Raw genomic sequence first — 26,118 nt, 5'->3', positions numbered from 1 at the left:
TCTCAGCCAGAGCTGCCTCAAGCAGAAAAAAGACCATCACTGAATTCTGCATTATTTGACTCGTATGTATTTACGTGTTTAGTTTTAGTGTTTAGCATTTTCACCAAATGCTCTATAAAGACTGAAGGAATGTGTAGTGACTCTTAGGTGTAGATCTAGGCACCAGATACATTCTGGGTGGAGAGAAGAATACAGCCATTTCTAACAGCATCAGGATAGTCCACTAGGCCTTAAAAAGCTGGGTTCTGCCCACTTCCTCTCTGAACTACAACAGGTTTCTGCTTTCTACGGGCCAGAGACTGGCATGAGTTCGGATCTGGAAATTTTCGGTGAAGGAGCCCCCATGACAGTCATTACTGATCTCCTCGCTCAGCTGCTGACAAAAAAATGAGGCAGCCATGGATCAAGAAATGGCTTGGTCTGCAGACAAGAGAACAGACAGCCTTGCCCTTACGTCCCGTCAAAATGACAGTTAATACACTGCTTGTAAGCTCCATACTACTTGTTTCCCTTTATCGAGTGGTTACAGGTCTAGAATCAAACAGTTCTAACCCTCAGTCTCTGTGCCCAGGACCCTTGTGACTATGAGATTGCTAATGGTGGAGTGTGGATCATGTCACAGCGGGGAGGGCCTTAATTCTGGTGTGAGCTTTGTTTTCTTGATAATATAAAGGAGATAAAAGGATGCAAAGAGAGGGTGCTAGAGAAGGAGTCCAGTTCTGCCTCACCCTGTGAAAACTATGCTCATCACTGCAGGCCTCAGTTTCCCTGTCTGTGAATGCCAGACTGGACTAGATGGACCCTTTCACAGCCTGACATTGGTGTGCTCACCAAAATGCTTAAAAAACTTGACCGGAGGGGCATCTGGGTGGCTCAGTCAAATGTCTGACTTCGGCTCAGGTCATGATCTCACGGTTTGTGAGTTTAAGCCCTGCATCGGGCTCTGCTTTGGCATTGTAGAGCCTGCTTGGGATACTCTCTCCCTCTCTCCCCTCCTCAGATTGCACATGCACGCTCTCTCTCACAAAATAAACTTAAAAAAAAAAAAAAAAAAAAAGAACTTGACTGGAGTGCACTGGAGAAAATCAGAAAAGTGAAACAAGAGAATACATTAAAACAGCTACTTTGAGAAATTTTACTAGAAAAGAAAAGAAGCAGAGTGCTAAAGGGGGAAACAAAAAAAAGAAAGTTTTAAGATAAAAAACATACTACTCTGTCCTGTGCCGATGAGGATCTACCAGAGATGGAAAATGGATAGTGCAGGAGAGAGAAGTCGGGACTCATGGCACAAAGGGCAGGGGGGTTCTGACAGGAGCAAGGATGACAGATTGCTCATGGTGCCACGGGAGAGGAGGTAGAGCTTACAGGTGCAGACAGCTGCGTATGGAAATTATCTAGTGATTGCTTCTATTTTCTTGGTCAGACAGGTAGCCAGATCATTGTACCAGAGAGCAAATGAGAGAAGGAGATGCCGCCAGTTTGAGGAGAAGGTATGAATCTACCTAGCTGTCCAAGAGGACGGGGAACGAAAGGCAGTGCACACAACACCCCACGCTTCAATACTGACCGAGTTGCAGGCATTTGCTCTTTCTATTTTAGAAAGACCCTTCAATTCGGTATCAAATACATTCATCTTCTCTACTAGGCAAGTGAGAGCAGTCTCTGTAGCTTCCCCAACTTTTTCATACACGCCCTTCGCCTGTATTGGTTAAAAGCATAAAGTGAAAAAGCAGTGAATAAGTTTTTCATCAATAAAGACTTCCCATCAGAGGAGAGCTTGTCTTTCGTTGCACCATTATTGTCGGGGCTGTTTTTATCCTACTCTGGAGCAAATGAGGCAGACAAAAATACACTCAAAGCACATTTTATCTTATTCTAATAACGATATTTTTTATTTCCTTTAACCATGAGAAGCCAATAGTCATAGTATTAATTCAAACAACTTTCAAATAGTATGTGAAATTGCATGTCATTATTTATCATTCTATAGGGTTCACATTCAGGTTCTGATGGAGACTGGCTTGTCTTTTAGAAACCAGTGGGTTAATCTGTAAGTAAAAAGGGAGGAAAAAAAGGTCTACTGTTTAAATTTTACATTATTTTATCATCATCATCATCATCATCATCATCATCATCATCATCATCATCAAAACAGCCCTCTAAGCCTCAGCTCATCCTCAAGGATATAATACTACCCATCTTAAAAAACAAGATTAATACCCTCCACTTTCAGGAAAACCTTTCCTCTCCTAGGTTTTCTTCACTTTTGGTAGCCACACTACAAGCCAAAGGGAACATCGCATACATCCTCTTAGTTTAAAAGTGACTGCAACACTCAGAGGATATATGAAAGGCTCTCGGCTTTCTTTGAGTAGGTCATGCTGACTCGGATAAAATGGAAAGAGGAAATAAAATCAGAAACCGTTACTTTCCAGAGGAAGGAAGGCTGGATTTTCATTCCACCCACCCCACCTTTGAGCTAGAATAGCCAGGTCTACTTTCTCATTTATGAGGAGCCTTACCTCATTGTAATCCAATGCAGAATCATTACAAAGAGCACAAATTGTTGCCAATTCCACAAGACCATCATATTGATGACATTTCACTGGTTTATCATCTTTATGCCTATCAAAAGAAGAAAAACACTTTTAGAGCATAATGTGGTCATCTCTATTGATTTTTATTTAATTTGTAATATAATTTTGTGGGCAACAGCCAGGCAAGTATTCAAAAGAATCTGAGTGATGGTTCTTAGAAATCTGATGCTGGAGACAACAGAATGTGTCTTTGATATTAGGAATCAACCAGTAAAGACCAGAAGTTCTTAATTAATGAAATTCTTCCACCACAGGTATCAATACAGAACAAACCAGCTGAAAAATTAGGCTCTAAAGCAGAGCTAAATAAAAATGAAAAAAGTCACTGACTTATAACCTGTTTTCTCTTAAATCTATACAAGTACCAAACTGCTACAACGGATCCTTTAAATGATAAGGTGGGTTTACTCACACTTCTCCAATAGGTGCATATGTTGACCCAGTTATGGTAAACTCATTAAGGGAACAAGTATCCCCCTCAACCTTGTCCAGAATGAACATCTACAGAAAAAAAAGCGTCAAGTGTTTAAAATGTGCCAGAAAAAAATAATCTCTGCTAAGACAAAAAGCATTTCTCATGGAAGAAAACAATTTTAATGAAACTTATGAACTGAACCTCAGCATCAGATTTTTCCTTATTCCAACTAGATGCTATTTAGGATTGCCTCCCCCATCCATCCAAGAGTCTGAAAAACAGTATCACAGAGGTGCTGAATAAATAAACAACAGGGGCACCAAAGACACAGAAGACAACCCACATGAAATCTAAGTTATGAGGACTCCAGGTCACTCAATTCCAAAGACACAGCAGTAGTCTTCAGAGGACTCCGAATTCCCAATTTCAAACGGCTGGCTGAGAAAGTAATATTAGGTAGTCATGCCTGGGAGCTAATAGTAAAAGCCTGGGAAGAATAAACTCACATTTCAGAGCTGCATAAACATTCCCTGAGTAAAATAAGACAAATCACTTCTCTCCTCCTTCCCACTTATTTTTATTGTGGCAATAGCTCATTTTCTATGAAGCTGCATAACTCCATGTGCACAGTAAGGAGCCTGCAGAACTGACTGAACTGACATCACCAAGGCAACACAGACAGAAGCATGCTTAGGAAAGGATTCTTAATTTTACAGTGACATGAGCTAGTTTCTTAAAGATCAGGTTCCCCCAGCCCCCCCTCGGTTTGCTTTTCAATCATGATTTAGAAGCCCAGTTTGGAAGACTCAGATTTAGACTTGTGTTTTCATGCAAATTGAAACTATAACACCTTCTCATAAAACACAGAACAAAAACACAAAGTGCTACTTCAACTATACTTTATGGTGCCAAAATGCCTCTGAAATATGAACAATTAAGACCATGACCAGGGGCGGCCGGGTAGCTCAGTTGGTTGTCTGACTTGATTTCAGCTTAGGTCATGATCTTGCCATTTGTGGGATCAAGCCCTATAGCCAGGCTCTGCACTAACAACTTGGAGCCTGCTTGTGATTTTCTCCCGTGCCCCCCCCACCCCTCCCCTTATGCGCGCTCTCTCAAAACAAATAAAAAATTAAAAAAGAAAGAGGAAGGAAGGAAGGAAGGAAAGAAGGAAGGAGAGAGTGAGAGAGGAGAGAGAGTCAGAAGAAAACGGGGTGCCTAGGTGGCTCAGCCAGTTAAGTGTCTGACTTCAGCTCAGGGCATGATCTCTCGGTTCGTGAGTTCAAGCCCTGCACTAGGCTCTGTGTTAACAACTCAGAGCCTAGAGCCTGCTCCAGATTCTCTGTGTCTCCCCCTCTCTCTGTCCCTCCCCTGCTTTTACTCTGTCTCTCTCTCAAAAATAATAAACATTAAAAAAATTTTAAATATATAATCAAACCATTTACAATAATTTAAAACTACTAAACTCAAGTTTAAAAAGAGCCACGTAGTGCTTTAAGGTATCTTTTCAGAGAATCTCAACTCATGTTCAGTAACAAAATCAGCTCATGCTTATTTTAAAGTAACTTTTTTTTAGGGGCGCCTGGGTGGCTCAGTTGGCTAAGCATCCAACTTCGGTTCAGGTCATGATGTCACGGTTCATGGGTTCAAGCCCTGAATCGGGCTCTGTGCTGACAGCTCGGAGCCTGGAGCCTGCTTCGGATTCTGTGTCTCCTTCTCTCTCTGCCTTTCCCTCACTAGCACTGTCTCTCAAAAATAAACATCAAAAAAAAAAAAAAAAAAAAATTAAAATAACTTATTTTTGCCTCACAAGATTTTTGCTTGTTATATAGGACAAACTTTTAAGTTCTGGAAGTTTTATCTTTTTTTTTTAATATATTTTTTTAAAGTTTGTTTATTTTGAGAGAGAGAGCATGCAAGCAGGGTAGGGGCACAGACAGGAGAAAGAATCTCAAGCAGGTTCTGCACTGTTAGCGCAGTGCCCAATGCGGGGCTTGAACTCATGAACTGTGAGATCATAACCTGAGCTGAAGTTGGAATGCTTAACCGACTGAGCCACCCAGGTGCCCCACATCTCTCTTTTTTTTTTTAAACTCTACACCCTACACGGGGTTCGAACTCACAACCCCAAGATCAAGAGTCACATGCTCTACTGACTGAGCCAGCCAGGCGCCCAAAAAGCTTCATTTCAAAAGCTACTTAGATATAAATTAACCCTGGAACGGAACTAGAGCCACGAACAACACATATGTCTTTTTTTTTTTTTTTTAATGAAATTATATAAGAGGATTTAAAACTGTGATGACTCCTGATAAAAAAGGTTCTAATTCAAACATGCGCAACCAGTGTTAAATGAGGAAAAGATTCATGTCCAAGATCACATGCAGCAGTATCAGTGACGCCTACATTTTTTTCTAACAGATACAACAACTAAAAAAAGGAAGCTTGTCAAATGGCTCCTTCCAAATATGTTTGACATTTTACAGAAGAGGAACAAAGGACCAGAGAGGTTAAACAAGTGCTCAAGGTTATATAATTATTAAGTGGAAGACAGAGGACTAGGTTTAACTACCCATCTCTCCTATAAAAAACCCAACTTTACCCTTTTTTTACCCTTTTATTAGAAGCTGTGTGACCCCCCAGACATATCACTTAACTTCTCAGGGCCTGAGTTTTTAAACTTCTTGAGCAGGATTACCAGGATTCATAAAGTCACAATGTGAAAAACTAAGTACACTAAGCAACATCATAAGTTGACATTATTACCACACACCATGTCATTTCTTTAATGATACAGTTTAAAAAAGTGAAACTTTCAGTTTATACCACGGTCCAAAATATTCTAAAATATTCAGAATTTTAGTTTACGTTAAGTAAATCTGAATGCAAGTGGGCATGGTAGATTACAAGTAAACCATTTAGGAACTGCATGATGAAAGTATTTCTAAGTCAAGGGCAGTTATGCAACCTGCTGCAAGAAACCTCCCATAGAATACAGATTAGCATCAGCTTTCTGTCACAGAGGTACAACAGAACAAAGAGGCAGGCTACGCTGTTTAATGGAAGAAAACATCTTACACCAGCTAAGAGAAAATATAAAAACAAAAATCTTTTATTACAGACTCTGTTTTATTCTTAGTTTGAAATCTGATTTGCTCCCACAGTTTGAAATTAGTTGGCAACTAGCTATTAGCCAATTTACACCTTTTCTGGTTCCAAGGAATGAAAACCTAGGTAAACCTAGGTAGCTGAGTCAAACCCTGCTTATTACCACATAAGAGACAAAACACCTGTCCATTCATTCTAAATTGGGGTCTGACTACACAAAGATTGGGGGGGGGGGGTTGTGTATCTAAAAATCATCATGAGTTTCAATTTGGCAAGATAAAAATTCCAAGGGTTTAATTGTATTAGAAGAAAAATGATTTCTAATATGAAAAAATATGATCCAAAACCTGGAAATAAGGCCAACAGGATATCCACAGTCCCTTCAATGTCATTCAGAAGCATTACTTTACAGGCTCAAAGATTAGTATTCTAGAAATATAAAACACTGTTCCACTGTGCTATTTATTTATTTAGAGCTCGTTACTTACAGGAAGTTGTGGATACTCCTACAGGAAAGACAAACTGTAGTTTCACTGCCCTAGTGACTACTTTTTTAAAAAGTTTATTTATTTGTTTATTTTGAGAGAGTTAAAGCATGGGAGAAGAGCAGAGAGGGAGAGGGAGAATCCCAAGCAGGCTCCGCACTATCAGTGCAGAGCTGGACGCGGGGCTCAAACCCACAAACCGTGAGATCATGACCTGAGCCGAAATCAAGAGTGGCAGGTCACTTAACCAACTGAGCCATCCAGGCGCCGGTGCCCTATAGGATATTAACCAGTTTTTGTAATCTAACATATAGCAATTCTATTCTAATACTGAGTACTTCCTCAAATGCTCTTTGTAATCAGTTTTACCATTTTACTGATTCTCTCAATATTTAACAAGCCAAACAGGATCTTTGGTGTCCACTCAGTATTTTACAAATTGTGTACCTTTGGGAAAATTATACTTTCACTTGTATAAAGTTGTTCAAATAAAACCTAGGGAAAGAACTTAATACAGCTGTATCAGTATTTCTGTAGTTATTACTTTTCTAAGGGCAAGTTTAAACAGTTTCTTATTTTATCCCCCAAGTGATGGTCAAGACAACCTAAGAAAGAAGGATGAACATAGAACAAAGCAATTATTTGTGCCTTTCAAGAAAGCATGTCTCATCCACTGTGTTATGAAAACACAAGTTAGAAGTTTAGCTAGGCTGGTAGGTAGGGAACTAGCCGCTTTACAGAATTCTCTTAAGGCTGTTTCAGTAACATACATGCACTCAGTGATGGAGCAGTCACCTAACACATTTACAGCCCGTCTATAGTTACCTTCCCCAGTGTAAATACGTTAACCATGCAGATACCCTTATTTCATGAATTAGTTTTAGGAATTAGAGGACTAAATTCCTTTGAGGCATCAGATTACCTTGGGTTAAGGCTATACACACAACCCTATTTGTTTAAAGTACTTTAAAAGGCCTCAAATTACAAATCCAAGGTTTTGATGACATGAGGGCATATTCTTAGGATGAATCAATAACCACCAGCAGCAAAGAGTCTTAAATCACTCCCACTTACCCTGCACACTGACATCTGGTTCGTCGTAAGCGTACCAGTCTTGTCTGAGCAGATAACAGAAGTACAACCAAGGGTTTCCACAGAAGGGAGACTTCGAACAATGGCATTTTTCTTTGCCATTCTGCGAGTTCCAAGAGCCAGGCAGGTGGTGATGACAGCAGGCAGACCTTCAGGAATGGCCGCCACAGCCAGGGCCACCGCAATTTTAAAGTAGTAAATAGCACCCCTGATCCAGGAGCCTCCGTGAACTGGGTCATTGAAGTGCCCAATGTTTATGATCCAGACTGCAATGCAAATAAGGGATATGACTTTGGAAAGCTGCTCCCCAAACTCGTCTAGTTTCTGCTGGAGGGGTGTTCTCTCCTGTTCTGTTGCCACCATCTCATCCCGGATCTTGCCGATTTCTGTGTTAACTCCAGTCGCCACCACCACTCCCATGGCTTTGCCAGCAGCAATGTTTGTTCCCTACAACAGAAGTAGAGGAAACTGATTAGAAGAGTAGCACTGCACCCGACTTAAACACCGACTAGTGAACTCAGAACAGTTTACTAGTCTGTGGGTATTTATTAGAGCACCCAGACACTCTCATATTCTGCTGGGCCTTCCAGTGGCTGCTGCTACTCCGAGAACTAGCCCTCCAACCTGGACAATGCAGGCAGCATGGTCTGGCTCTTCTTGTTTCTCATTTCATGCAGTTCCTACTTGCCCAGGGAAGCTCCACCCTGACCACCGGCCCCTGGAAACTCTATTCATAATATTGAGCCTGGCTTGCAGACTGGCTTTGGGCTGGAACAGGGCTCTAACCCCTCTGCGTTCCTGACTCTTCAAACTCCGTCCGGCCCTCAACCCTAAGCATTCTCCACAGCTGGCTCCAATAGCTCAACCTCCCTGCCCCCACTGTGATCACCTATAACAAGCAGGGCCACCAGCACTGTGAGCTACCTTGAGGACCTCCACTCAAGCACTAGCATTCAGAAATCATGAAATCAAGTAGGAGCACTCTCTTCCCACCCCACTTTACTTCCCCGTGCTGGTGTGATACAACTTCATGATTTTCACTGTAATCCTATAGCACTTGACTTACTAGGAGTGGCTAGGCTCCCATACTAACCCGTATACAAATACCTACCATTTGAAGTATTTTAAATGCCAAACAAGCAAAGCCTATCAATTTCTCAACTTTTCATTTCAAAAAAATTGAACAGAAAAACTGGTGTACAATGAACACCCGTTTTACTTTTCACCCAGACTCACCTCTTATTATTGTTGCCACATTTGCTTACTTTCTAAACACGCACCTTTTTCCTGTGATCTACATACTGATATCATCCACATCATTTAAAAACATCTTTATAGGCTAAGCCTTTCTCACACAGATCTACTTTTCTAGGTATACAGATAAAGAATTTAAAGGTGTTTGACCTGATCTTTACATTTGACAAAGTACTTACAGAAAACAGCATGTTCTTCTTATCTTGGTTGACGGCCCGTGGGTCTGGGACAGGGTCAGTGTGCTTGATGACAGACACAGACTCACCTAAGCAGGTTGAGAGAAGGAACCATTAGATCCGTGCCATCCACATGTAGAACCTGGACCCTCACTCATTAAACTGCTAGCACTCTCAGGAAATAGGATAAAAGACCCCATCTGCTCAAAGGAGGTGAGCTAGTAAAACTTAGAAACTAACTTCAGAGCAAAGAATGTCAGGATTAAAATTAGTACAATTTCAAAATAAACTTAATTTTGAAATAAAATCCCAGTCAACTGCCTTTATTTCCCACAGTAACTATTCAAATCTAGTCTGTTTTCAGGTATCAATTTTATACTCTAATACTGTGAATATGTATTTATATTTATTTGTTGTAGTTGCACATACACACTAATACTTCCAAAAAAAAGGTGAACATATATTCTTAACACACTAAAAAACTAGATACATTATATTACGTAATGAGGAGCATCAATGGGAAACCTGTTCAATAATGTCAGACATGAGAAATGAAAACACAGTTTTAGAAATATCTGCATTAGTGATGAGTGATCAGACCATTCTATTTCAATAAAACAAAACTGAAAAACATCAGCAGTTGCACTAAAAACACCACATGGTATATAAAGGACGACTTCTTACAACTTTTACAATGTCTCATTGAATTTGGTTTCAACTTTACTTAACATCACTTATGAAAATAACTGGGGTCACTCTGAGTAATGCAAAATATGGCTCCAGTTATTAAAACTGGAACATGATTATTTTAACAAAAAACATTTAAGAGATTCTATGAAAAGTTTTAAAAGTTAATTATTTCTATGGGCACACGATGAAAATTTTATATGCACAACCTAATCAGTTTCCCAACATTTTATGGCTTAATCAGCTTTCAGCTATTGCTGCTAATGGGAGTTTTAGTAAATAAGCTATTCATAACGAAACAATAAAAAACAGAGCTCAAGCTACTCACAATACTACCTCCCATTACTTCAGCTGCTTTACAAAACTGATAATCAGATAAATCTTGATTACCTTTGGATTTTATACTCTATTTAATTCAGGTTAGCATTGTGTCTGAGTTAATCTTCTGACCACCTTACTTCCAGTTAATATGAACCCTCCCCCCTAGACTGTACCTTTATCAAACAAAAATGGAAAAATGTTCCAAACAATCTCAGATCTAAACATGCAAACTTCAGGCAGTAAAACATTCACCATTTTGGAAGGTGCTAGCTTTTGTTAATTCTACATTTGATCATTGCCAAGTATGATAGATGCAAGAGTAGCATTCCTCCAATGAAAAAAATTACAGTTCTGGAGCCTTTTTTTCCTGCCTGGAAAAAGAACACTAAGTAATTCATTTTCCACAAAAGAGAGAGACAACACTTCAACCTGAAGATTACTGCCCTTGCTGGGCGCTTGGGTGGCTCAGTCGGTTAAGTGTCCGACTTTGGCTCAGGTCATGATCTCGGGGTGAGTTCGAGCCCCGTGTCGGGCTCTGTGCTGACAGCTCAGAGCCTAGAGCCTGCTTTGGATTCTGTGTCTCCCTCTCTCTCTGCCCTTTCCTTGCTTGCATGCTGTCTCTTTCTCAAAAATAAGCATAAAAAGAAAGAAAGAAAGAAAGAAAGAAAGAAAGAAAGAAAGAAAGAAAGAAAGGAAGGAAGGAAGAAAGAAAGATTACTGCCTCTGCTAATGTAGGAATTTGTAACTTTTTTTTTTTTTTTTGAAAGCTAATTTTTGGCAAAATTTAAAGGGGCCTTAGGAGATGAAAGCCAAGTTTGTTTTTAAATACCTTTAAACCTCATACATTGACAAAAAGCCTAATTTATGAAGTTTTAAGAAGTAAATATCTTGGAGAGGATTAAGTGAAGTACGATAAAGGGACAGTGAGGCAAGAGTCAACTCTTAGCACAGGATCTGAGAGAGTCTGCACATTCAAGGACTTTCCAATGTATAATGTTTACCTGTGAGAATGGACTGGTCAACTCTCAGAGTAGTAGATTTGATGGAAGTTAATCTTATATCAGCAGGAACTTTGTCACCAACTAATTGGGGAGAATAAAGGCAGTTAAAATAAGCAACTCTGTAATTCATGTTCGTGTTTCATAGAGATAAATCTGTCTCCAAATAAAACAAATTTTAAGGGAAATACATAGCCTGTATATAGCACAAATATATCAAAATCTGTTAAATTAAGTAAGATCAACTTATCCTTAGGGTTAGAAAAACTCTTGCTAGACAGATAACAGATTATCCCATCAGAAAAGCTAAGATATCACGAATAGGTAACAAACGTCTCAAAGACACTAAAAAAAAATCTCACTTGTAAGAGTAACGAGAAATGGAAGCAGGAGACACCACTTTTATTTTATTTTTTATTTTTTAATATATGAAATTTACTGTCAAATTGGTTTCCATACAACACCCAGTGCTCATCCCAAAAGGTGCCCTCCTCAATACCCATCACCCACCCTGCCCTCCCTCCCACCCCCGAGACACCACTTTTAAACTATCAAATTGACAAACAATAAGAGTTGAGAAAATGTACCAAGTATGCAAGGATGTATAAAAAACAGGGATTCTTACAGGGTGGTGACTCTAATGTCTGAAAATTTTCATTTAAATAAGGAAAAAAAAAATATCAGTGTCATAAATCACTTGGAGGCAAGTGCCTGAGCAGAGATCAATGAAATGCTGTGTTAGTACACAGTTAACAAGGACAAATTAAATGCATGTAATGTCAGTGAACATTCTACGTAATATTAACAGTCCATTTATAGTGTGTAATTCCACTCTGGTTCCAGACTTTGTGCCCACCTTCATACGCTGCTGAGTATGAAGAAAAAACTGTTACAAAATCTCTGGAGGGCAATTCGGCACTATATATCAAAACTGCAAAACACAATCTTTTTTTTACACCACGTATTCCACTATAAGGAATTTACTCTTCAGATAGGCTCATACGGAATGTAGTTAGTCACAGCATAGTTTTTTATTAACAGTAGAAAGATAAGACAACTCCATTCATGCTAAAGTGAAAATTTCCTCCTTAGGTATACTGTATATTAAGGGGGGGGGGGGGAACATGAGTGTGAAACATCACTTATAGACAGCTACCATTCATAAGGGAAATACCTCTGGGAAAGGGTCACAAAATGTTAACGTAGGGGTTACCAGCATGGTGGATAGAGGGAGACTTTTCACTTTGTACCCTTGGGTATCTTTTGAAATTTGATTTATCAAATAAGTGAATAAGCCTTTTGAAATTCACCCCAAGGGGCGCCTGGGTGGCTCAGTCTGTTGGGTGTCCAACTTCGGCTCAGATCATGATCTCCCAGTTGGTGAGTTCGAGCCCTGCTTCGGGCTCTGCGCTGACAGCTCAGAGCCTGGTGCCTGCTTTGGATTCTGTGTCTCCCCCTCTCACTGCCCCTCCCCCACTCACACTCTCTCTCAAAAAATAAACATTAAAAAAAATTAAAAAAAAAATTCACCTCAAGAGGATCTTTAAGTCAACACAGTCTTCTTCACTAGGCCAAAGAGCTCCTTTAACAGCTCTTTTAAAGGGCTCACATCTCTAGTTTGTATAAAGTAAATGCCACATTGCAGATATAGGAACAGATAAAGCCACTGTTTCACATGGGCCTGGAGAATAGTGTCCAGCACACTGTGGGTGTTCAAATACTGTTGAATGAGGACATATCAGTACCAAAGCAACTGGACATTAAGTGTACAACAGCTTTTCCTGACCTTCTAAAAGGTAACTAAGGGGGGGGGTGCCTGGGTGGCTCAGTCAGTTAAGTGTCCGACTTTGGCTCAGGTTATGATCTCAGGGTTTGTAGGTTCGAGCCCCACATCGGGTTCTGTGCTGACAGCTCAGAGCCTGGAGCCTGCTTCAGATTCTGTGTCTCCCTCTCTCTCTGACCCTCCTCGGCTCACACTCTGTCTCTCTCTCTCTCTCTCTCTCAAAAATAAATAAACATTAAAAAAATTAAAAAAAAAAAAAGGTAACTATGGTAGTTTTGGAAGTCTGATATAAGGAGAGCTAAAAATTAGAAGAAATATAGTCTCCCCTAGCATTACATATAGTATTTTTAAGTCAAATGTTCATTTTCCATACTTACTCTACAAACTGAATTTTAATTGTCACTGGTTATATACAAACTAGCAAAATAGCTTTTCTGTCCAAGGAGACTCATTTTATTTGTCAAACACCTACCACTTAGCTCTGGTTTTTCTGCCTTTCAGAGCTTTGAAGTTCAGGAACAGTTGGTTTGCTTTTTGACCTCTAGTTCATTAAACCACCCTGTAGCCTAACTAGGGAATGTGGTCACAAAGGGGCACAGAAACAGACTGTCAGTATATAATCTCAAGAGACAAGGATCACCCTTGCATTTGACTGCAGGGACACATTAAGTTAAAGTGAAACTCCTGCTGGAAATGCTTATGCAACAAACAGCAATATTCCCCAACTGAATAAACGAGAACCTTTCCTCTTAATTCTGTTCCTGCTACAATAAGTAACCATATATAACTAAACTTCAATGGCCTAACAACAGCTCAAGTGCTCCATCAAGATAAAAATTTGAAACCAATTAAAATTTTTTACAGTAGGGGAGCCAGGGTGGCTCAGTTGGTTAAGTATCAGACTTCAGCTCAGGTCATGATCTCATGGTTTATGAATTCGAACCCCACGTCGGGCTCTGTGCTGACAGCTCAGAGCCTGGAGACTGCTTCAGATTCTGTGTCTCCCTCTCTCCCTGCCCCTCCCCTGCTCACACTCTGTCCCTCTCTCTCTCAAAAATAAAGATTAAAAAAAAATTTTAATAAAAATTTTACTGTATTATTTCTGAATGTCACAATTAATTCGATCACATGTGATCCTGAACATGAAAAGAATAGGGGCACCTGGGTGGCTCAGTTGGTTAAGCGTCTGACTTTGGCTCAGATCATGATCTTGCGGTTTGTGAGTTTGGGCCCTGCATCTGGCTCGGTGCTGACAGCCCAGAGCCCGGAGCCTGCTTTGGATTCTGTGACTCCCTTTCTCTGCCCCTTCCTGGCTCACTCTCTCTCAAAAAATAAATAAATGTTAAAAAAAATTTTTTTGTAAAGAAAAGAATTATAAGGTTCAATCATGAGCATAGGACTCTAAATGGAAAATCTACTTGAAAATGGTTCTTGGGGCACCTGGGTGGCTCAGTTAGTTAAGTGTCTGACATTCTTGATTTTGGCTCAGGTCATGCATGGTCTCATGGTTTGTGAGTTCAAGCCCCACAACAGGCTCTGTGCTGGCAGCACAGAGCCTGCTTGGGATTCTGTCTTCCCTGTCTCCCCCTTCCCCGCTCTCTTTCTCTCTCAAAATAAATTAAAAAAGGAAGAAAGAAAGAAAAATGTTTCCTGCTGTCAGAGGCAATTTATGTCATGGTCCTACAGGAGCAAAAAAATGTCTAACATGGCATAGAGGTCCCCACAATCTGTAAGTACTCTGACACTTCGGTCTCTATAACAGCTGAACATATACCAGCAATTAATTAATTAATTAATTAATTTATACATACCTACCAGCAATTTAAAAGAACACTTCATTTTATGTTAAAAGTTGAATCCTGTTTTTCTAGTTCAACAATTTCACATATAAGCCCTAGTTCATACTTTTTTGAGAGAGACGGAGACAGAATGCGAGTGGGGGAGGGGCAGAGAGAGAGGGAAACACAAAATCTGGAGCAGGCTCCAAGCTCTGAGCTGTCAGCACAGAGCCCAATGCAGGGCTCAAACTCATGAGCTGTGAGATCATGACCTGAGCCAAAGTCGGCCGCTCAAGCGACTGAGCCACCCAGGCGCCCCGGAATCAATACTAAATATATGCAGCATTAAAAATTATACTCATTCTGATGGAAGCAGAGTGTACTATGTTAAAAGTGAAATCAGTCAGCGAAAGACAAATATCCTATGATTTCACTCATACATGGAATTTAAGAAACAAAACAGGTGAACATAGGGGCATAAACAGGGTTGCTAGAGGTTGGGGGGATGGGCTAAATGGGTGATGGGCATTAAGGAGGGTATTTGCTGTGATGAATACTTGTTACATGTAAGTTATAAATCATTAAATTCTACTCCTGAAACAAACGACAACAAAAAAAACAAACACAGGTGTGCATGTATACACACACACACACACACACACATTCTTGAACTCACCCAACCGTGAGATTATGACCTGATCCAAAGCTGGATGCTAACTGAACCACCTGGGTGCCCCCGAAGGTCTATATTAAATACATGAAGGTCGGGGCGCCTGGGTGGCTTGGTCGGTTAAGCGTCCGACTTCGGCTCAGGTCATGATCTCACGGTCCGTGAGTTCGAGCCCTGCGTCAGGCTCTGTGCTGACAGCTCAGAGCCTGGAGCCTGTTTCAGATTCTGTGTCTCCCTCTCTCTCTGCCCTCCCCTGTTCATGCTCTGTCTCTCTCTGTCTCAAAAATAAATAAACGTTAAAAAAAATTAAAAAAAAAATACATGAAGGTCATTTCTTTGCTGTACAGAAATTATATGGATATACATTTAATTGTTGGCTAAATATTTAGGAATGACTCAAATGTCAAATGCTAGTGGAACAGATGACCTGGGAAGCCCTTAAAAACTGACCTCCTTTTCTCAACTTTTCTTGGTTCTGATAACAGGCATTCTAACTGGGGGGCAATTAAATATTTAGGAGCTAAAACAAAAGATCACCTGGGAGCCTTTTATAAACTATACACTCTCAGAAACTACTCTTCAAGAGTCTGGTTTAGGGGCGCCTGGGTGGCGCAGTCGGTTAAGCGTCCGACTTCAGCCAGGTCACGATCTCGCGGTCCGTGAGTTCGAGCCCCGCGTCAGGCTCTGGGCTGATGGCTCGGAGCCTGGAACCTGTTTCCGATTCTGTGTCTCCCTCTCTCTCTGCCCCTCCCCCGTTCATGCTCTGTCTCTCTCTGTCCCAAAAATAAAAAAAAAAAAAAAAAAAAAAAAAAAAAAAGAGTCTGGTTTAATGCATTTGGCTTGGGGTCCAGGAATCCACCTTTTAAAAAGTTCTCCAAGGGTGCCTGGGAAGCGTCTGACTTCAGCTCAGGTCACGATCTCACAGTTCGTGGGTTCAAGCCCCGCGTCAGCCTCCTGGAGCCTGCTTCGAGTTCTGTGCCCTCCTCTCCCTCTGCCCTTCCTCCACTCACCCTCTCTCTCTCAAAATTAAACGTTATAAATAAATTTTTTAAAAAAGTTCTCCAAACACTAAAACAAAAAACAAAAACAAACAAAAGGAAACAAAACCCAAAAAACCTAAGAAGAAACAATCACCACCATGCACAATAACTGGAGTCACAGATCCCATGAAGGGCTTGTTCAGAACAGCCTACTGTGTGCTGCATCTCATGTACCAAGTATGCCAGCTCTAGGCCAAGAGGACCTTAAGTCCTCCAACACCTGAGAAATTTATCATCTTAAAGTTCTACATTTCATTGTTTTCATCAAAAACTATCTCTAACGAAAGGAAGCATAAATCCATAACAAAGCATCAGTCCAAACTGGTGTTCCTCAACACCTGCTTTGTTCTAGTATCCTCTTAGCTAGAAAACCCCCCACATCATCTTGATCAACCCTCAGTTTAGTCAGGAAACTAAAGCTAGAAGTAAAAGGAGTCTTGCCTAAGGAACCTCAATTAACGAAAGACTTCTTTTAACCTGCTATGTGACTCTGCTTTATGCTTTTGTTTGTAATAATCAATACAGGATTCAATCTATTAGGACGCACACTCTCTAGGGAAGCAAAAGAAGATTCAATTGATACTTTTCAAATTAAGACATGATTATTTTCCTTGTCCGCTGGCTTCTATGAATTTCAGACAGAGGGTTTTGTGTGTGAGGAGCAGGCAGTGCTGTTCCTGATGATCGCACCCAGTGATATTTCCCTGATGGAGCATGTCAACGCCCTTAACGGCAAGTGGTAGTGGAAAATTCTTACTCTTGCCAAGGGGATGCTCTGCAATTTTCTCCTCTGAAAATTTTTTCCCCGTCTCTTAGGTTGTGGTGGTGTAATAAAAGAATAAACTGTTAGAAATACCTTCCATTTGTTTAACCTCTGACACTTTTCAGATTCAGCTCTTGGCTTCATAAGTCCATCGGTCTTTAACCTGCTACCACAATAGGGATTTCTACTCTGAAAAAAATCCTCCATGTATAATTAATACTAGCTCACCAAGAATGCAAGTAAAAGTCAAAGGAAATTACTCTGCCACATTTTAGAAATGAACGCAAACTTCCTTTATCTTAAAACCTAGAAAGGAATGTAATCCATGGTACTTAAACGATGTTTACATCACTATGTCAAAAATAAATACAGATGGGGGCACCTGGCTGGCTCAGTGGGTGGAGCATAGGACTCTTGATCTTGGGGTCATGAGTTCAAGCCCCACGTTGTATGTAGAGATTACTTAAAAAAAAAATTAAAGGGGCGCCTGGGTGGCGCAGTCGGTTAAGCGTCCGACTTCAGCCAGGTCACGATCTCGCGGTCCGTGAGTTCGAGCCCCGCGTCAGGCTCTGGGCTGATGGCTCGGAGCCTGGAGCCTGTTTCCGATTCTATGTCTCCCTCTCTCTCTGCCCCTCCCCGTTCATGCTCTGTCTCTCTCTGTACCAAAAATAAATAAATTAAAAAAAAAAAAAAAAAAAAAAAAAAAAAAAAAAAAATTAAATATTTAAAAATAAACAAATACTGATGGTTAAATCAGCATTACTCAGAAAAGGCCTTTTTATGAACTAGTTCTATGAAGGGGAAAAAAAATCTAATTTACTGAGGCAAATTCTACCGGCTATTCAAGTCTTTTCTAAAAAAACTATATATAAGATCAGAAATTATCGCCTAAATACCACTATTGTTTTTTAGTTTATTTTTTTGATATACATGTTTATCTCTTTATTTATTTAATGTTTATTTTTGAGGGAGAGCAAGAGCGAGAGAGAGCGAGTGAGCACGCATGCATGAACAGGGGAGGGGCAGAGAGAGAGGGGGAAACAGAATCTGAAGCAGGCTCCAGGCTCTGAGCTGTCAGCACAGAGCCTGACATGGGGCTCAAACCCATGGACTGTGAGATCATGACCCGAGCCCAACCGACTAAGCCGTCCACACGCCCCTCGTTTTTTACTTTAAATGGCTCCTAGGAAAAGCAAGCTGTAATAGAATTAACCTAGATTAAACATTTAACTATGACTTAAATATTTTCATTGTTCTGATTTGAGTCATCAATTTTATAGTTGGGCAAAGTGAATGAAATTCCTCACTTGAGAAGTCCACTTGCCTGCTTTCTCCAGACCTCAGGGTAAGTAGGGAAGGAACACTACAAATCACCATAGTACACTAAGTTTGCTTCCAGTCCATTTGTTCAAAGTATTATCTATGATGGCTTAAAATGCAAATGTAGGGACACCTGGATGGCTCAGCTGGCTAAGCTGGGGACTCTTGATTTCAGCTCAGGTCATGATCCCAGGGTAGAGGGATCGAGGCCTGCGTAGGGCTCTGTGCTGAGAGTGGAGCCTGGTTAAGAAGATTCTCTCTCCCTCTGCCCTCTCCCATGCTTGCACCCTCTCTTTAAAAAAAAAGGGGGGGTGGAGGGGTGAGTGCCTGGGTGGCTCAGTCGGTTAGGCGTCTGACTTCAGCTCAAGTCATGATCTCACGGTTTTAAGATTGACCCGTGTTGGGCTCCATGCTGGGCATGGAGCCTGCTTAAGATGATCTCTTTCTCCTCCTGCCCCTTCTCTCTCAAAAAATAAAATAAAAAATAAAAAAGTAATGCAAATATTATAGTCTCTTATTTAAAATGTTTAAATACCTTCTTCCTCCCAGAACTGAGATCAAGTCAGTATCTTAAAGGTGGTTTATAGCACCTCCCAGGGCCCAGCTGCTGCTTGCTTCTTACCACTCTCCTCTCCCTCTAACCTCCAACACAACGGTCTCCAATTCCTCAAAGCTCTTTCTGAGTCTTCACACACCCTCTTCTCTGCCACCTTGCCCCACCCCGAACAGCGAGGCATTCCTCAAATTCCCATTTTAGGCTGGCATCCCTTTCGATGCGCCCACAGAGAGCTGTTCTTTCCTTTCCGGACACGCTCACATACGTGCTCAGTAAGTCTTCCCATTATTACACCAAAAGCTCCATGAGGCACGCACTCAGTCACTGTGCATTTCCTAGCCCCGAGCACTGTGCTGGCACACAGTGGGTGCCAGATAAATATCTGTTAACAAATAAAATACTTGCACACATTATTTCCTTTAATAAACAAGCATCAGAGACTTATGATAACTATCAAGTTGAAGAATGTCACAAAGGGAGGAACAATGAAGAGAGTCAAGACCAAAGAGATCTCAGACTTGGTTAAGCTGAATGAAGAAACAAGTGATCGTTACTTAAATTTTACATTTAGACTAAAAACAAAACAGAACATGTATGCTAGCACAGATTAGCTAGAGGTGGAGGGGAAAGAGCACATGTGAGAGCAGGGTTTTAGCTGGTAGAGCAATGAAGGTTGCCAAAGAAGTGTCCCTAGTCTGTAAAAGCAGAAGAGCGTCTCGAATATCAACCAGACTCCATTTATGTAACAGCATTTACATCTGAGCACCAAAGAAAACCATCAAGATGGTAAAGGGTTTGAAAATAATTACATGAACAGCTGAAAGAGCAAAAACTAACTTGGAAATAAACTTTTAGCATCCTCACACCGTTTGCACTCCAGACTCCCTGCTCCACCCCAACTGCCACCTGCTACTGGACAAGCTGCAGTGGGTCCGAGTTCTGGCGAAGTTCCCTTCTAGTTCTCTAAAGGCAATGAATTTACCTTCCCCTACCTAACAGGCCATCATGGGAGGAACCATCAAACTTCTGTGTGACTACAAAGTGAAAACTAACGTGGAGAACAGACAACTATATTTTAGCTATTAGTAAGGATTGTTTTATAATAAAACTGATTAAAAATGGCATGGCTGGTCCTAAGGAGCCAGGTTTCCAGTTACTAGAGGTGGGAGATGATGCTCACTCAGTACATGCTGCTGACGCAGTCCATCACTAAGCTCACAGTACACAGCATCCAGCACATCCCCTGACTTTTCTCATTATTACAGAAGTAAAGCCTGCTTTTAAAAGGTGAAAACCCATTCCTTACTCCTCTCATCAAAATAGACACCAGCTGTTAGACGTCTTTATCTGCTAGGTATTTCTCTATGGATAACACTTATTAAAACTTTATTAAAATAGAAATCATAGGGGCGCCTGGGTGGCTCAGTTGGTTGAGCGTCCAACTTCAGGTCAGGTCATGATCTCGCAGCTCTTGAGTTCAAGCCCCGCACCAGGCTCTGTGCTGACAGCTCAGAGCCTGGAGCCTGCTTCGGATTCTATGTCTCCCTCTCTCTCTGCCCCAACCCACTCACATTCTGTCACTGTCTCTCTCAAAAATAAACATTAAAATAATATATCTAAAAAAATAGAAATCATAAACCTCTTCCCTTTATATATGCTTATCTGTCTTATGCTTTTTTAATGGCTGCATAGTTAATAACATACACTAAACTTTGGAGAATGCTTGGTTATTCTATACCAAGCACTACTATAAGGGGTTTATGGGTTAAGAACAATCTTCATGATTCTAAAAGGTGTGATTCTCTTCTTTCCCAGTTTACAGATGAAGAAATGGAGGCACAGAAAGCTAACGTCACAGTGTTTATATCCACACCACACACTAAATCAGTCACTATTTTCATGGCCATCTAGGCATTTATAATTTTTCCCATTACAATGTTCTGTGCCGAACATCTTTGTGTATGGAGATTACTTCTGGAAGATAGACTCCTAGAAGCAGAATTTTCTCACAAACATATACTCCACCAAATTTAATTCCTGCCATTTCCTACTACTTTCAATCTTGTATTTTTCTGAGCATTAGTAACAATCAGCACCTTATTTTACAAAATTCTTTTATCTTCAAGATCAAAATTTTTAACAAAAAAAAAATCAACATCGTTCTACATTTTTACATAGTCAAATCTGGTGATCTTGGCAGTTCTGTTTCACACTTAGGAAACATGTTCCCTATACTATGTGGTTTCTTCTAAGTTTTCCAAAATCTTAATCACAGTGACATGGATGGAGCTGGCACTTACTGGTACTGTAACTACCACTGAGTCATGGGGAATGGAGAGGAGGTAATTACAGAAAATCAGGAAATGCCAGCCCCAGGAGATTCAGGTAAAGCTTCAAAATCAACTAGTCCATTGTGATCTGATGGTCAGAGAGACCTGAGTTCCTTATTTCTCATGGTTCCTAGTCTTAGCTACCCTGACTAATGAATGAAGGGCCCTAGGTCTCAAAACTCTGCTTCTAATATATCTGAACTGATTTCTGTTAGATTATTTGCTCTTCTGCTTATGTACAATTATTTAAGATTAAGAACATTTCTGATTGTAAAACTGAACTATGACTTACAGGAACAACTAAGATCACGATTTCTACATTATCTGGTTGCAGAGGCTGAGACCAATACCTCTAGCTAGCCTGGTTTTCCTACCCTCACTGCAAAACAATTCCATATGGGGGAAAAGGCTACACAGCAAACCTGCTCACCACCTTATTTGGTTATACATTTTTGCTTCTCCTTCTCTGATCCATGTTTATCATTTTAGAGCATTTGGTTTTTTTGTTTTTTGGGTTTTTTTTGTAAGTAATCTCTTCTCCCAACATGGACTGACACTCATGACCTCAAGATCAAGAGTCGCATATTCTATCAACTGAGCCAGTTAGGCACCTCATGTTATCATTTTAGAAACAGGTGAAAACTTTTTAACAATGTTCAGCAATACTATGTAAACTGCTTAACAAGACAATATTTTACTTAATTACACCACTTAACTGTACTTCACTGCACCCCCCATTTTTATTAAGATCAACATATCACCCTATATAAGCTTAAGGTGTACAACATAATGATTTACGTATAAATTGCAAAACGATTACTACAATTAGGTAACATCCATCAGCTCACATAGTTACAATTTCTTCCCTTGTGGTAAAAGCTACTTTTAGCAACTTTCAAACATACAATATAGTATCGTTAACTATAGTCATCATGCTGGATAGTACATCCCCTGAACACTTGTCTTATAACTCGAGTTTTGTACCTGCCGGCCACCTTCACCCAATTCCTTCACTCCTGCCCCTGGCAAACACCAATCTGATCTGTTTCTAGGAATTTCAGATTATTATAATTTTTTAAATTCTACATATAAATGAGATCACCCAGTATGTCTTTCTCTGAGTTATTTCACTTAGCACAACACCTCAAGGTCCATACATGTTGCAAATGACAGGATTTCCCTTTTTTTTTTTTTTTTTTTTTATGACGGACTAATATTCCACTGCATATTAACACATTTTCCTTACCCGTTCATTCATCAACATTTAGGCTGTTTCCATGTCTTGCCTATTGTAAACAGTGCTGCAAATAACATGGGGGTACAGTTATTTCCTTGGGATAGTGATTCCCTTCCTTCAGATATACCCAGAAATGGAATTGCTGGATCACATGGAGTACGTACTTTAAAAAACCACATAACTAGATCCTTAAGTGGATTTCTGCAGAGAAGGGCAAATGAACCCCCCTGAATTGCATGCAAAATTTTGAATGGGCCTCTGGGAAGATTTCATCAATTCTCAAAGGGACTGTGATCTAGAAATGATTAAGAACTACTGTGCTATGCTTCTCAAAATGTGGTTCACCTAAGAGCTTGGTAGAAATGCTGAATAACTAGGCCCCACTCCAGACCTACAGAATCAAAATCTGCACTTTAACAAAATCCCCATGCACATAAAGTTAGTGAAACACTGCTCTAAGCAGCTGGCCAAATCTGAAGGCCTGTTTTTGTTTTTAAAAGAGCCCTGAAGACAAGAATGATTTTTACATTTTTAAAGCCTTAAAGGAAAAAAAAAAAAAGATTTTTCTACAAAGACTGTTTGGGGCTCACAGAGTCTCAAATATTAAAAGGCACCTGGGTGGCTCAGTTGGTTAAGCATCCAACTTAGGCTGAGGTCATGCTCTCACGGTTCGTGGGTTCAGGCCCTGCATCGGGCTCTGTGCTGACAGCACCTGGAGCCTACTTCGGATTCTGGGTCTCCCTCTGTCTCTCTGTTCTTCCCCTGCTTGCACTCTGTCACTCTCTCTCCAAAATGAATCAACGTTAAAAAAAATACAAATAAGAATTAAAAAAATTAAATTAAAATAAAATGGCTCTGTACACACACACACACACACGTGCGCGCGCGCACACACACACACACACACACACACACACAGAGTTTGCCAACTCCTCTGTTCTACAGCACAGAATTGGTCACTTGGGTATTTGTGTTAGGGAGCTTGGCAGTTATGGATTAAGTGTTTGCTGAATGTTCAGTCAGACTACTCCAATCCTTTTTTTTCTAAAAGCCAAAGTACACCTGGATTCACAGCCCAAGTTAACAAATGATAAGGCCACATTATCAGAATCAGACATCTTTTAGAGCCAGAAAGCTCCTTTAAAAAGTCTACTCCAATTACCCAATTCTGTAGAGGTTAATCTGTCCAGCTTCATGCAGAATTAGAATAATAATTTGGGTCCTTCAGTGAATCAGTCATCTTTGAATTTTACAATTTTGTCTTTTCTTTCCCTCAACTGCTTAGAAACAACACTACTTCACAGGGGTTACTAATTTCCATGGCTGCAAGATGACTATCAAAAGTGAAACTTTTCTTCCTACAAATATTTAGTTACCAAGTTAAAGAATTAGTTTTTTTACTGAGTAAATCCTGAAATTGCTGGCACTACTGAGCGTTGACTTTTCATTTTAAGAAATAGAAAATCGATCTCCTTAGGAGCTAAAGCAAATGTAATTTCACGTTAAGAATGTGTCATTTCTATCATTTACATAATCTTAAAGTAGAATTTGCTCCAGAGTATACTACAGGACAGGAATCATCTAAGGGTATTTATGTCTTTGTACTGTTCGCCAACTCCGGGTTACCAAGATACATAAGGTTTGTTTTTAAACAATCCCGAAAACAATAGCCTGGAGAGTCAATAAATAACCTACTCCCCAGGCATACACTGGGACCCCCAAAATTCTAAAGTTAAAAATTTTATGACTATCATAGCTTGAATCACTTTGATAAGCAGATAATATAGAAAGCTTAAAAAACACCATGGCTTCAGAAGATGAAAATGTGGGTAACTATCTCCATTTTTTAACTTGCTGAAGCAATTTTATTTGGCTCCTATATTCTAGATACCTCTTAAGCATCGCATATGCTATGCATGCTTACACAATGTCTGCTTGGAAAGACTATTAGCTGGTATAGCAACATATATTTAATTTCCTCAATTCCTACATCTCTCCCTCAAAATGCCTCTTGGTCCAGCCTAACCTTCAGAAAGTTCAGCAAAACCACTCTATAGTCTCCCAAAAGCTAGCAGAAAGAACTTTATCATCTAAATTTAGATGATCCTTATATCCAAAAACTGACTACAAAAAGGTCTCTTTCTACAAGTATTCAAATAGCAACTCCACATTTGCTGTCACCTACAAGATATTTCACAGTATTTTCCAGTGTTTTTCAATTCATCAAAGAATTCCTCAAACTTAATTTCCTAATTTAAAGCATAAAAGTTACCAAGTATAAAACCACAATTCATGCCATTTATCCCTTCAGGCTATGTAGAGAGTACACTGGCACTGCCAAGGCCACCTGGCAAGAGATAATCTCGACGTACACTTAGAATTCAAATTGTTCATCTCTATAGTTTCACAGAACCAAATTATTGGGCTAAATGACAAATGACACAATTAGACTACTAACCTAATAAAAGTAGAAGTTAAAAAGCCTCAACATGTATATTTTTTAAAAATAAACACTTATTTATCTGGCTCAGGTAAAGCAGTCACAGGAAGTTTTTCCTAAACGTTCCACACAACTCACCGTAAATGTCTAAGAATTACAGCCTACCCAATTCAATGACCCACTGCTTCTAGTAATTCAGCAAAACTGCAATTTTTTTTTTTTTAATGTTTATTCATTTTTGACAGAGAGAGAGAGAGAAACACAGAGCATGAGCAGGGGAGGGGCAGAGAGAGAGGGAGACACAGAATCCGAAGCAGGCCCCAGGCTCGGAGCTGTCAGCACAGAGCCCGACGTGGGGCTTGAACTCACAGACTCTGAGATCATGACCTGAGCTGAAGTCGGACGCTTGACCGACTGAGCCACCCAGGCGCCCCAAAACTGCAATTTCTAATTTGGACACGGATATACAACCACCATGAAAAGTTACCAAACAAAAATATACTGACAACCTAAAAATTAAATTGTGATTGGGCTTCAACATGATTAAAATAATCTACAAAAGCCACAACTAACACCAGACTTCATGACAGAAGACGGTTTCCCCCCTATGATCAGGAACAAGACAAAAATATCTGCTCTTGTCACTTCTATTCAATACTCTACTGGAAATTCTAGCTAGGGCAATTACACAAGAAAGAGAAATAAAAGGCAACCATACTGGAAAGATGCAAATGTATTTGTTTGCAGATGACACAATCTTTTATATACAGAAAATCTTAAGGAGCTCCTGAAAAACTACTAGGATTTCCGCAACATCGCAAAGTATTAGAGCAATACGCAAAAATCAATTTTACATTATTAAAGAAAAATCTGAAAATGAAATTGTGACAATTCCAATTACACATACCTTCCAAACACAAAAAAAGCATAAAATACTTAGAAGACTTGTACACAGTGAACAACAGAATGCTTAAATAAATGGAAAGACATCCTATGATCACCAAGTAGCACTTTCCTGCATTGGAAGATTTAATGTTGATGGCCATATTCCCCAAACCAATCTATACA

At 40.0% G+C, this 26,118-nt stretch overlaps 1 protein-coding gene across 2 annotated transcripts in view; it reads right to left on the bottom strand.

Annotated features, from left to right (window-relative positions):
* ATP2A2 (ATPase sarcoplasmic/endoplasmic reticulum Ca2+ transporting 2) overlaps positions 1-26,118 on the bottom strand; it is a 58,605-nt gene that overhangs the window by 12,962 nt on the left and 19,525 nt on the right. For both annotated transcript variants that reach the window (XM_042910826.1, XM_042910827.1), the window contains exons 6-11: positions 11,137-11,217; positions 9,131-9,216; positions 7,680-8,144; positions 3,010-3,098; positions 2,523-2,625; positions 1,568-1,699 (exon numbers count right to left, since the gene is read on the bottom strand). In XM_042910826.1, coding sequence (XP_042766760.1) covers positions 1,568-1,699; positions 2,523-2,625; positions 3,010-3,098; positions 7,680-8,144; positions 9,131-9,216; positions 11,137-11,217 — 956 coding nt within the window. The remainder of the gene's footprint in view (positions 1-1,567; positions 1,700-2,522; positions 2,626-3,009; positions 3,099-7,679; positions 8,145-9,130; positions 9,217-11,136; positions 11,218-26,118) is intronic.

This window comes from Panthera leo, chromosome D3 (genome assembly GCF_018350215.1).
Source record: "Panthera leo isolate Ple1 chromosome D3, P.leo_Ple1_pat1.1, whole genome shotgun sequence".
Lineage (NCBI taxonomy): Eukaryota > Metazoa > Chordata > Mammalia > Carnivora > Felidae > Panthera > Panthera leo.
The sequence above is the reverse complement of the archived record's forward strand: the minus strand, read 5'-3'. Positions and strand labels throughout refer to the sequence as shown.